We start from the raw sequence: 13,199 nt of genomic DNA on the forward strand, positions 1-13,199 counted from the left end.
ACCATTTAGTAATTTAGATACCTAAATACCTAAAATGGATTTTTTCAACATCCATTTTTGAGAATGTCAGTTAGCACTCACTGGCTTTCTTGCAGTAGTTACAACCAGGGTATTTTTTTTTGTCAGATTAATGTATTTTCCTGCAATATGATGATGTTTATCCGTGGAAGTAGTTAAGTCACCCTCCTGGTATTTAAAAGATGGGGAGATGTGGCACCTGGGGCTATGGTTTAGTGGTGGGTTTGGCAGTGCTGGGTTGATGGTTGGACTCACTGATCTTAGGGGTCTTTTCCAGCCTGAATGATTGTATGATTTGGCATTTCCTGTTTACTTTTGGTAAGAAGCAAGATTCCATCTTTGCTCAGTTAAAATCTTAGAATGTACTGGCATCATTTGCTTATTTAAAAAGTAGTACATAAAACACAAAGGAAAACCTAATGGCTCAATTGTGTCTAACTTTGTGACCAGAAAATCGAAGTATGCTAAGTCTTTTTGACTTTCATATCACCTGTTACACACACTCCAGCACTCCTAAAGCCTTTTCTTTGCATCTCTGATGGGTGCAGAGAATTAATACATGTCCTGTCCTCATCATGCTTGAACTCTGCTAGAGAACCCTACATGTGATTTTATGTGTTCTTGTGCCAGCAGATTGACACATCTGTCACACGTGCAAGTTCATTTAGAAACAATTCTACCTTACTGTATTGCAAAAGCACTAAGGAAATTTTCTGCTTGTTTGAAATGGGGTATGTGTTGCTTTTTGAAATTCTTTTTCATATGGTAGTTAAAGCATCGTGGAGTGCTGGAAACTGAAGCTCTACAGAACTTTCATTACCAATATATGTTCATGAAGCCATGATGAAATGTTGGCTAAAAATTGCATCCAAAGGTCTATTACATTCTTTCTGTGTTACTGATTTTGAGATTTCTGCAGAGTAAAGCTTTCAGGTATTGTTGAACTGAAAACACCTGAAAGATGAGATTCTGATATCAACTTGATAGAAGTATGCAGCTTTCACAATTTTATGGATAAAAAGCAGCCTGCCCTGTTATATTGCTATATAAATAAAATGAAGCGTATTGCTTGAGGGTTTTTTTCCTGACCCAGTGCAGGTGCTTGGAACATATTCAGCTTTTTACAACAATGAAGCAAAATAAAACAGTATATTAAGATTTAATGTTAACAAGCATGTCTCCTGAAAACTGTAAATTAGGCAGTGGCATTTGCTAGATAGTGTCTCAGGCACTTCAGATACTGTCATCACGTGTGATTGCTTTACTTTCCTAAGTGAATGTCCTATGATTTAGAGAAATTGCGAACTTCATAGAACTGGTGTGTTGTTCTTGTCTATCAGTATTAATGCCATGCTGCAGTCTAGTTGGAATGCTGAGCTGCTTTCTTTCAGCATGGTACACCACATATAATCCAAGGCTTTATTTGCTTTCTATATGAAATTACCTACTTTGTAACTATGTCAACGAAAACAATAACTACATAGAGAGATTTGGAATAATTAGTAGTTTATAAATTAAAATAATTTATAATTCAAATAATTAACAAATCAATATATGCAATCAAGGTGCCTCATAAAAGTCCAGTGCCTTGATGCTTAACTAGTTCATGAAAAAGCAAGGGATTGTATTAGAAGTTTACCATCCCACAATAATAATCAAGATAATCATGTTGCTTAGCATGTTCCAATTAAAAACCACTGTTCTGCTTTAGAATTCAGTCAGAATGACTTGTTTGAGGTCCTTTGTGTGAGGGAGAGCTCAGAACAGAATCCCAGCATGTGGACATGTGCTCTGACTGACCATTGCCCCTCGAGGCCCTATTGTGTCTTTTATGAAATCTGCAATTTTTTTGGGATTCCTTAATTAAATAAGTGAATGAGAGATAGACATGCATACTAGGTTACTGCATATCTCTAGAAGTGACAGTGCAGAAACTGGTTATTCTGATATATGTCTGGTAAGGAGAAACAGTTTTAAGATGTTTTTGTTCTTGCAGATGAGGATATATCTGCTTTTCAACACATTTCCCTTGCATACAGTATCACATTTTTGTTGATTTTGTGAATCATTTCCTGTTCCTCTGAGGCTTTGTCTTAATAATTGATATCCCTTAGTTTTAAAAATGGTTTTATATTGGAGCAATAGGTTGTATACTTCCTTCAACTTGTGGAAGAATTTGAGAGATTAATTCTGAGCTTGTAGGACCAGAAATGAAGCTCCTAGGTACTCTATTACCATGTAATTTAGGGATTAATCAGGGTCTGTAAAGTAGTCACTGTGCAATCCTTACTAAATTTTACTTCTGAAAAGTCATCTGGTGTTTGTGGAGTTCAGCCTCACTCCTGCAGACTCTGAGTAGTTGCATATGCCAGCTCTCTGCCCAGTGCAAAACTGTGCTTGCAGAGGAGCTCATTCCTTTGATGCTAGCACTTTGCCATCAAAAAGCTAACACAACAATTTTTTTTGACGATGAAGAGTGGTTTCTTCCTTATGGAATTTTTTGTTTGCATCTTTAAGTATGCAGTATGGAGATCTTGAAACGCTTGTAATGAATGTTTTGTGTAGATCCTGTCTGAATTGCATTCAATGCCTGTCTCCACAATTGTGCTCAAAGTTTGCTGGCAAGTTTTAGAATTAAAGATGCACATTCCTAATGACATGAGTAATCTGCCTTTCAAAAATAGGTCCACAAAACTGCAGCAGAGTATCCAGTTGAGTTTGTCATGTAGATTGCCATTTTATTATCAGTGTCTGATAAGGATCTGTTTTGAAATTTCTGTGTCAATATTATTAATATTTTGATATTACATAGGGCATGAAAATTCAATGTAAAAGATTACCCTTTATACTGTGACTCTTTACATTAATAATTTATTAGCTGGTTTTGGTAATTTTAATATTATTTACTAATTTGACATGTCTACTCAATTTAAATGCACTTCAAAGGCTAGGGAAATAATATTTAAGTATAAAGATAAAATAACCATGTACACTTCCAGTGATTCTTGCATTTTCAGATACTTGATCTAGTTTGTTCAGTGCTGTTTTTCTTTAATCTTGGTGAGCTTCTGATTGGGGTGAAATGTGTCTAAATCTAAAACAAGGCTTTTCAAGATTTCACTTCTTCAACTTTTCCACTTCTTACTTTTATTTCTTGTTTTCTTTTTTATGATTGTATTCAGAAAACAGTAAAACCAAATGTCTCTCTTCTCACTTCTTACAAAGTGTTATATAGGCATTTGAGGTATATGTGCAAATGTTTTATAGTGTGCTAGCAAGAGATCAATGTTCTTTTTTTCTTTTCCTCTTGCAGAAAACAAATGCAGTGTTACTGTCAGCAAGACTACATATTACTTATCTTGATTTAGTCAAAAATAAACTTTTTTATTACAACAATTTAGAATTTCTTCACTGCTCAGTGAACTCATCTCATGGAAATTCAAATGGGTACTATTGGCAGTTGTTTTTATAAAGTAGTGAGGCAGAACTGAGGATCAGAGTATAAAGTACCTTTCCCTTGGGGGGAAAAAAAGATAGGTACATACACAAATGCTCTAAATTAGCCATTACCATTCAGAGAAGAGATACTGGAAATGTCAGCTCACTGCTCAGCTGTGGTCAAAGCTGAGCAGAATAGTGAGATCCTTTGGGAGAGGCATTGAGAACAAGTTGATAAATATTATTATGCCATTGTATAAATTCATGATGCTCTGGCATCTTGAATCCTGTGTGTGCCTCTGGCTTGCCCATCTCACAAACTGAGAGGATCACATGGAGAACTTCAGTGCAAGAGGGGATGTGGTAGAGCAGAACTCCTTCAGGGTCTAAGGAGTTTGATTCCAAGAGGCAACTGCAGGCACATTTGGAATTTTATATTCAAATTAAATCCCACTATTTCTTCCTAATTACCCAAGAGTAGCATGTGTCTGCTCTTTTAGAATGTAGTCTAAATAATCTCATGTTTAACACCAGAAGTTTGTTGTATCATAAGTTACAAAGGCATTTTAGTTTCTTATTAAAAGAATGGCAAATGGGTATTTCTGCCGGCATTTTGGATGTTTAAGTGCTCATAGGGATAGAGTTGCAGAAGGAAACAGCAGGCCTTTTCTGTTCTGCACCCTGTTCCTTCTTCCTGTTTCCTTGTGGAAATGGGCAGGGTGAGCTTGGATGCTGAAGTTGGGAATGGGTATAGGTAAAATTAATTTCTTTCTCTGATTCTCATTACTAGAAAAATGCATTTGATTTTGGTTTTTTACCCAGAGTTTTCTGAATTCACAATTAGCTGTTATCATTCACCAGTTTACCATCTATCTGCAATGTAATTTCTTGTGTGATGTATGCATCTTGTTTCTAATTGCCTTGGTTTTCTGTGGGACATTCTTCCTGTGTGTTCAGAATAAAGCTTCCTTTTATTCAAACTGTTTAAAAGCTATTTCTTTTGTTTCATCACAACTTCTTATGAGCTGAAATCCTTATTCCACTAAGTCCACAATTCTGCTTAAATTAATTTTTTTTAATCTATAATTTTTAAAGCCTTAGTTATTACATAGAATTCTAATGACATGCAACAAAGAATTAGTTTTTTAGAAGTATTGGCTTTTTAGAAGTATTTGGAGAGATGGCTTTCTCTTTTCTGAGTTTTCAAAGACCATTGCTTAATGCCTGCCAGATAATTAATTTTACGTTAGGCCATGTACTCTACACAAATGGTATCTGTATTAATAAAAAATGGTGGCATCCAATGGCCTTGCTGTTCTGTGAGTTGTCTCTCTTAAAAGTCTCCTGGTCATAGAAATGTTTGCTGCATTTGTGGTTCTGCACCCCACAAGCTGGCTGTTACTTCAACAATTTAGAGAACAACTCAGCTTTCTTCTCAATGCTATGAAAATATGGATGAATGGATAGTCAGAATCTTTGCACAGTGTATTCCAAAGATGCACGTTTTATTATTGTAGTATGAAGGCTTTGAGGAAGTAATGAAAGAGAATTCTTACAATAAGAAAATTGTTTCCATCTTGTAAGCAAGTTTAAATTGGGGCTTTTTCTTGTACTAAGAAGTGAAAGTAGCTATAATGAAAGACCCTACAGTGGAATGTCTCCTGTAATTCCATCCCAGTGTCTGTCGTTTTTTGAAGAGCATCTTTATTTAAAGAAAATGAAGATAAAAATTTCAGCATTCTTGCTTAAAAATAAATCCTGTGTTAAGTATACCTTTTAGAAATTATAAGTTTGAAATCCTTTATGTGCTTTTGCACAAAGGAAAGTTATCCTGATTTTATGAGTCTTGACCAACAGGTTCTTAACTTCAGTATGTGTTTTTTGCTGTATATTTTCAACGTAGGGTTCTAATTCTCAATTAAATATTTTAGACAAAGCACAAACAATACAAATTCTAGAGTTATTCCAAGCATGCACAGAAGAAAAAAAAAAAAAGTGAGAGAAAGCTAAAGTTTTCTAGATCCTGCCTTTATAGCCCATACAAATCTAGTGAGTGCTAACAGTGTTTTGTCTTTCAACATGGGAAAGTAGAGGCCTCCTATAAATTCTGTGGTAGTTCTGGTAAATGCATTAAAAATATACACACAGAATATAAGCAAAGGCCATATTCCTCTGAGATAATGATTTTATTGAAAAGATCTCTTTTGTGAGAATGTGGCTATTTATAATACCCCAAACTTCAAAAGTATAGAAGTGTGTTATTTTTTTGACTGATGCTTCTGATGTTAATTGTTAGATCTGCCTAGAGCTTTTCACAAACACTGCATTTCATGTACATATGAAGGGAGAAAATTTGCATTTTATTGTAATAGTTTATATGTATGTTTAGATATGTTTCCATTTGCTTTCATAAATACATGACAAATCCTTTTTCGTACCTTGCATGTGTTCAGAATTACTTTTTTGTGGTTGTTTTTACTTACAAACAGTTTTGCAGTGTCATGTGGGTGGCTTTATGCAGAATGTATTACCTCAGGCAAGCAAAATCTTTGTCTGGCACCTTTCCTTCTGCCCCCAGTGCTTTTCTTCCTGCATTCTTCCAGTTCAGTTTAGCCCAGAACAGAAGGTATTTTTTAAGTACCACAAAACAAAAGTTCCTTCGCAGAGATTAGTCTGGAAAAGTTGTGGTAAAAAGGATTTGACAGAAATATGTGTACGTGAAGGTTGCTGACTTTTTTTTTTTGTCCTTGTTGGAATATTTCAATTTGTACTTCACACTGAAGTGATAAGCCATCAGCAGTGGAAATGAGAACTCATTTGAGGTGTGCAGGAGCTGCTACAGCCTGGTCTGGGTTAACTTCCTTAGCCTTAAATAGACACTTGTGTTTTGAAGACAGCTGAAAGTTTAGTTAAAATTTAAACAAGTGGTTTCACTTGTTTGAAAAGAAAAAAAAAGCTGAAAGGTGAAACGTGGCGTGGTTGAATGGTCTGCTGCTGCTGAAGGTGGAGCGGGTACGGCTGGCAGAGAGCCTTGGCCTTTCACAGCAGTTCTCTGCTGGCACTTGTGTTCCACTCTCCCTGTGCCCCAGGTGTGTCTCATGGCTGGTTTCACACACGTGCCTGGCAGGTGTTGCTGTGCTGGGCTCTTTGCCTGCTTGGGGTCCCTCTCCTCAGGCACACGCAGCGGGATGCAGCGCGGTCACAGCTGGCTGGGCAGCCTGGTCGTTGTGCTTGTTCCAGCAAGTTCTTACTCATTTCATGTCCTCGTGTCTTCCGTGTCGTTTGCCCACTGTAGTGACACTGGGGAGCTGCTGGGCGTGATCTGGTATCAGTGTGCTCAGTGCTCAGTCTGTGTTTTGGTGCAGGGGGGCTCTGCAGCCTGGGGAACACACTGGGGCTTCTTATAACAGGATGTGCAATCCTTAACCAGCTGCTTGAAACTGTTTTCTGGTGAATTAACTTCACTTTTTATGTGATTGTTATCTCTCTAAGGCCATGTAGTATTGAAATTAATTCTGTCACTGTCAAGATAAACTTCGATTAGGCTGTTTCTGAACAAAGTAGAGGTTAACTGTAATACTTGTCTTCTACAGCTGTGCATGTGTTGGTGTAAAACTACCCACATATAAACATCAGACCTGTGGCACTCTCGGTGTGGACTTCTGAGGTGATGTATAGAATCATACTACATGGGTGATGGAGGTGTGTTTTTGTAAAAGGATGACCAATTTCTTACAAATGCTTTTGAAGGCAGATGGCCATTCTCAGGGGAAGGCTGAAGAACAAATTAACTTCTTAGTCATTTCTTCACAAGATAGCCTGACGTAGGTGTTGAACTCAGAAAATCCTCTCTAACATTTTGGAAAAGTTCATGAAAGCTTTTGAAAATTTTAGGCAGTTTTTTGTCCAGAAAGAAAAGATTAAGTTTACATGTGTATTTTTCTGGCCTTAGCAGTTGCTTGGTGGGTAGGAAATAGGGCCAGGAGAGTTGAAGCATCAGAGATGATGTATCCTTCCATCCATCATCTCTACTTACAGGAAGAATAAATAAAGTACAAAGGAAATGAGCAGTGGACATTTGATTCTTCCCTTTTTTTTTTTTTTTCAATAAAAGATTGATATCCTTTAATCTTCAGTACTTGAGGATTTCAGAAGAATGATAAATGCTAGGGTTAAAGCAGAATCTTGTAATATCCTTGTTTTATAGAGAGGGAGGGAAAAGGCTCAATAAACTAACTGATCTTGTGGCAAAGCCATAAAGCATGAAATAGATGCAACAATCCTGAGTAACAGAAATGCTGATGTTCAAGGCAGTTCACAGAGATTTCATAAACAAATTAACTTGCCTGTAAGAAAAGAATGGTGCTGCTGTTGTAGCTGTTCATCAGCAGTGGTAGCTGTTCTTGGAATAAACCTTAATAATCCAGGTGAATGAGAGTTGGGTCAAGGGATTCTGTCCTTTTCAGTAAGCCTGTTCTTTTCATCTTTGATCATGAACTCACTTTGTCTATATTATATAGCAAACAGAAGTCAGAGAGATGGATGACTTCAGTCAGACTTAATGGTGACAGTTTAATTCCTGATCATGGCAGCTCATTTGTTTGCATATACATATATGTGTGTATAAGAAACTAAAAGTTACTTTTCATTTTCGTTTGCTAGAGTCGCTTTCTTGTGCTTTTCATTTCCAGCTACAAGGAAAATAGTCAAAATAAGACAACTTTGGGCTTTTTGTCTTGGCTCTGCCCTTTTTGGTGCTTTGGAATGATGCTGTTTGTGACTCCTATCTCTTACTGTGCAGGGTCCTTCTCTGCCAATTTTGTTTGGTATCTACTCAGTATTTACTGTTACATTGAAGGAAAAGCAGGCTCTGTCTGATGTGCTCAAATGGGGATTTTTGGAAAGCAGTGTGTGTATGACAGGAATATTCTTTGCAAATTAGTCACAATCTTATTTGAGTTTAAAGAGAGCCTGAGCATGTCCATGCTCCCTTCCCAATGTGAACACACAAGTGTTCCAAAGGATGAGCTCCTGTGAGGGCACATAAAACCCAGGAAAACTTAGTACTGAGAGATTCTTAAGGATTTTTCATCTGGATGAAAAGAGTTTTGTACCTTGGCAGGAAATCAATGCTTTCTCATTCTTATTATGCCTGTAGCAACATCAGCTATAGACATCTCTACACCAGGGAAAACTTCATTTGAAGTTCCCATCATTGCAGCCATATTGCTGCTAAGAAATCTTGAGGTTCCTCATGCAGATGAAGTTCCTTTAGTCCTCCTTGTGCTAGCAGTGTCAGGATGTCTCATGAAGGGCAAATTCCCATGTTCAGGTTTGTTTCTGACTCTTTAAGTTTTATCAGCTTTGATAAAACTGACCTCTGTTTACAAAGTATTACTGTGTGATAGCTGCTCTATCAGTGCTAAATCTTTTGATATTTCCAGCATCTGTATATCTGCAGAAATGCTAAATAGTGATTTACATTGTCAGAGTCCTAGAACAACACAGCAGACTTATCCTCTCCTGTGTATTTTGGAAAAACACATCTGGTACCACTGTGAAGTCTTTATTTATACTTGAAGTGCTGAGAAGGTAATAGACTAATTTTGGCAATTGTTGGAGTAGGGATGTTCTTGTGCACACACATGGGCCTGTCACAAAGGCATTCTCATTCTAGTTTGAATACTAACACAGGAAAGCTCAAGACAATTAGAAGTAGGAAGAGGAGGGAGAGATTATGGAGAGGCTGTCTCTTTTAAAAGAAAGCATAATTCAGCTTCAGCTGCTGTAGAACGCCTCCTTGGAGGAAAGCTTGATCCTTTTTGTGTCTGACCCAGCAGCCTGAGCGCCATGAGACCAAAGAAGCAAAGAATCAGCCTGTGGTACAGTTTCCTTAAAGATGAAGGAGAGAACAGGCAGCCCTTCAAGAACCCTGGCATTCCAAATATGTAAGGCCTCTGAAAACTGGCAAGAAGCTGCAGTGAATTACTAAGCGGAGCTAGGGACCAACATAAACTAACAAATATAAATTCAAGCATGAGTTTATCAGCTGAAGCCAGGCACATATGAGAGTGTGTGTGTTTCTTGCTAAAAGCAAAGAGTGAGAGGCTGATATATTGCTTTGATGCTATTTAAGAGAAAATAGTTGCAATCCATATCATTTTGCTGTCAAATGTATTTGAAAAATGGAAAACATGTTGAATATATGTTCTGCAAATAGTTATCAACAGTGTTCCAGAAGGATTTGGTTTAGTGGATTCCTTAGAATTCGCCATTCAAATCTTACATGTCTTGAATGATCTTGAAATTGGCTGTTGTTCTGTACTGTGGCAGAGTGAGAGCATTGCAGAGGTTAATTGTAACTTGTCAAAGCCTGTGATGCTGCTGTTCTCAATGGAGAGACTCTTCCAAAGGGCTTAGTTTAGTCTGCAAAAGCAAGTCTTTTACTCATGTTTTAGAGGCACTGCCTCTCTCTGATCTATAGAAGGCTAGACTTAGTCTGTAGTCCTGTGAACACCCTGATGCACTGGTAAAAAGCTTAAGCAAATCCTAATTCCAGGAAAACATAGCTTTTACCTCTCAGCATATGGATATCAGCCTGATGATTGCAGTTGCATAAATGAAGGCGACAAAGAAGGGTTCCAGATTCTGATTTCATGTCAATTATCTGTTGTGTGGTTTTAAGAAAATTCATTGCATTATTTTGATTCCACTGAAGAAAATTGTAAAGGCACCAGTGCAAACGTGTAAAAGATATTCAGGCTTTCTTTGTGCAATCCTATATGAGAGAAGCTCCTTGTAATTGCAGGAAGAAGCAGAAAGCTTTGGGTCAGGTAGCTCATCACCTCTAACTGGTGCTTTACAGGAACAAAAAGGCAGCAGGAGAGTGAAGTGCAGGAGCTGTGGCAAATTTGGCTAGGGGCAGCAGCTGGAGTTGCTGGATGAAAGCAAAACATGGCCTGTTTGTCAGGGAGCCTCTTCGATGCTCTATGATATGACTGGTGCTCTAAAAATGTGAAATGTTACTACATGCTATTAGAGAAAGAGTCAGTCCAACATGAATTAGAGCAAGCAGTTGTGACAACTGAACTGTGTCGTTAAAGGGCGGGCTGGTAGGACCCCTCTTGTGTTACTTAGCTTGTATTTATGATCATTACTGCTGGTGATGGACAGTGATGTAAAGGTTAATCTTCAGAGCAGCTATTTTTCCCTGATAATCTTCTTCATAGCATTTTGTCACAGCCCTACTTTGCCTCCTCACCCATTCTTTTTTTTTTCCTGTTTTTAAACCTAAGTAATCTACTGTTGCCATGCACACACTGGGTTTCTGAACAGGAGCAAGCCCATAGCTGACTCCCATGCCAAGCCCCAGCACTCAACCATCGCAGCATCCCGGTTCTCCCACTTGGTTTCCAAATGCCACATCAGCTCACTGCAAAGCTCACCGCATCTTCTAAATTTTTTTTTTCCTTTTTCCCCTCCCCACTTAGAGCACGATGAGTGTGGCAGTGGGCAGCACAACTGTGATGAGAATGCAATCTGCACTAACACCATCAGGGGACACAGCTGCACCTGCAAACCCGGGTACGTGGGCAACGGGACCATCTGCCGAGGTAAGTCTATTATTGTAGAGACACCATAAACTTGTCAGGCTGTATTAATGTTTGCTGACAGTCAGCTGCATGCTGGTAACTTATGATGGCTGGATTTTGCAATGGTTTGCTTTAAGACATCTTCTGGCAAATGATGGGAATTGATTTGTGCGTGACTTCTTAGGAAGAAGGAAATCTTCTCGGAATGGAAGGAGAAAAGAACTTTATATTTGCTGCACTGCATACTGTCTTTGGAGCTAGTATAATTCAGCTTTTGAGTGGTGTTCATGTTTTATAAAATGTGGATGCTATGTGCTGTCACTTTTGGCTTTTAAGTTTTAATGAGGTGCACTTTAAATTAGGATAATTCTATTTTATGCTAGCACCATGTGGTTGTTATTTGACTACTTGCATCAGAATCATGACTTTTTTTTAACCTATAAATCATTAAATGTGTATTTTGAAGATTTCTCAGTTTTGTAAACAAGAAATAATGATAGCCAGCCATGCTTCCTGTGAAGTATTCATTTATGGCATGTCATTTATTTAGGATTGGCTTTATGTTTTTCTTTCGGTAGAGAAAGAGAAGCAAATATCTCATGTAAGGACAAAGGAGGGTTGGATTAGTGAGGGCTCTGTCTTGAAGTATTACTGAGTTGTAACTCATGCATTTATGAATTATATTTGTCTCAGAAAAAGCTTTTTTTGTCTTTCCTGTGTTTTCATACTTCCTGAACAGAATTACAATAATTGAAAACTAAATTTTCGGGTTTTTTTTTTTTTGAAAAGACAACAATTGAAACAGAGGAATGTACTGGATAAAATGTTCTCTACAATTTCAGGCACAACAGGCTGAATATTAATTTCTCAGGCTCTTGTAAATTGGCCAAACAATTCCTTAAAGGGTAATGAGCTTTGATGTCATTCCTGTTTCAAACTGAAGTCCTTCACCAAGATTGTCCTGTCAGCTGCTGAATTAGCAACCATCAGATTGGTTTTGATACGACTTTTATCTGGGTCCTTTCCACCAATGCCAGAGCATCCCTGCACTTAAAAGTAAAATGGTTAGTTAAGGATTGAATAAAGAGTAGAAAAATGTACTGTAAATGTTGGGCAAGTTAAACCTTGGCCTGTCTGTATTGAAGATCAGCAGGTGATACCAGGGAGAAACTCACTGCAGTCTTTGATTACAGCAAATATGAATTGCAGCACTACTTGCATCAGAATGCAAGTTGAGTTTCAGAGAAGCATGAGTACTGAACAGCCTGACTGTAATATTTTCTTCTTATTATTATTACATTAATTATATTAATTATATTTCTTTGAAATTGGGATATTTGGATTAGTTAATGAAATCTGTGTTTTCACACTGGTTTTCTTCATTTGCATACCTTTAATGTGCCAAGAACTCGAGGTGAAACTCCTACTGCATATTCATTAATCTAGTAATGTTGTAGTAATGAAATGGCACTAGAGAAATGCAGCAATGTTTTTACTCTCAAAGTTCTATTAAAACCTGAGCTACTACAATAAATATTTTTGTATATAGAAATATTATGTATTGTGTATATATATGTTCAGTATGCCTTGAATTGCACATGCAAGTGTAGTTACAGTTGTCTTTTTGAGATAGGTATGCATGGAGATACAGGGAAGTGTGTTTTTATATTCTGACTAGGAAGCATAAATTGGAAAGACAACTGGAGATTATAGAATTGGGTCTAATAATTATTGAAGTCAGTGAGGACAAGAACAATGCAGCACTGCATGGAATATTCATTACTGCTGACTATTAGAATCATCTGCATTTTAGTAAAATGTAAAACACACAATATAAAGTACCGGTTTGATTTTCTGAGCCTGTGATTCTGTGTTTACATGAGGTTCTCACAAGTTTGGATGCTGACTGAAGAAATGTTCCCATTTTGCCCGTGATAGCAGAAACACCACTTCTGCCTTTTTTTCACTAAGTTCAACAACAATATGTCATCACTTACCTGCCACAGTGGTTTTTTTCACAAATGCTGGCACAAGGAAAGAGGTGTGAGCATGTCAAGACAGCTATAAACTGCTGTTGGCTTGTGGGATTTTAGGGCTTTATCTTCAGGCAATACAGATTGGAAAAACATAGATAAAAGTCAAGGTGATATG

The 13,199-nt window shown here is 37.5% G+C and overlaps 1 protein-coding gene across 1 annotated transcript in view; it reads left to right on the plus strand.

Moving 5' to 3' along the window:
- Positions 1-13,199, plus strand: part of LOC121333127 (protein kinase C-binding protein NELL1-like) — a 211,860-nt gene that overhangs the window by 155,886 nt on the left and 42,775 nt on the right. The window contains exon 14 of the mRNA XM_041399203.1: positions 10,947-11,069. Coding sequence (XP_041255137.1) covers positions 10,947-11,069 — 123 coding nt within the window. The remainder of the gene's footprint in view (positions 1-10,946; positions 11,070-13,199) is intronic.

Source organism: Onychostruthus taczanowskii, unplaced genomic scaffold (genome assembly GCF_017590055.1).
Source record: "Onychostruthus taczanowskii isolate IOZ18803 unplaced genomic scaffold, ASM1759005v1 scaffold159, whole genome shotgun sequence".
NCBI lineage: Eukaryota > Metazoa > Chordata > Aves > Passeriformes > Passeridae > Onychostruthus > Onychostruthus taczanowskii.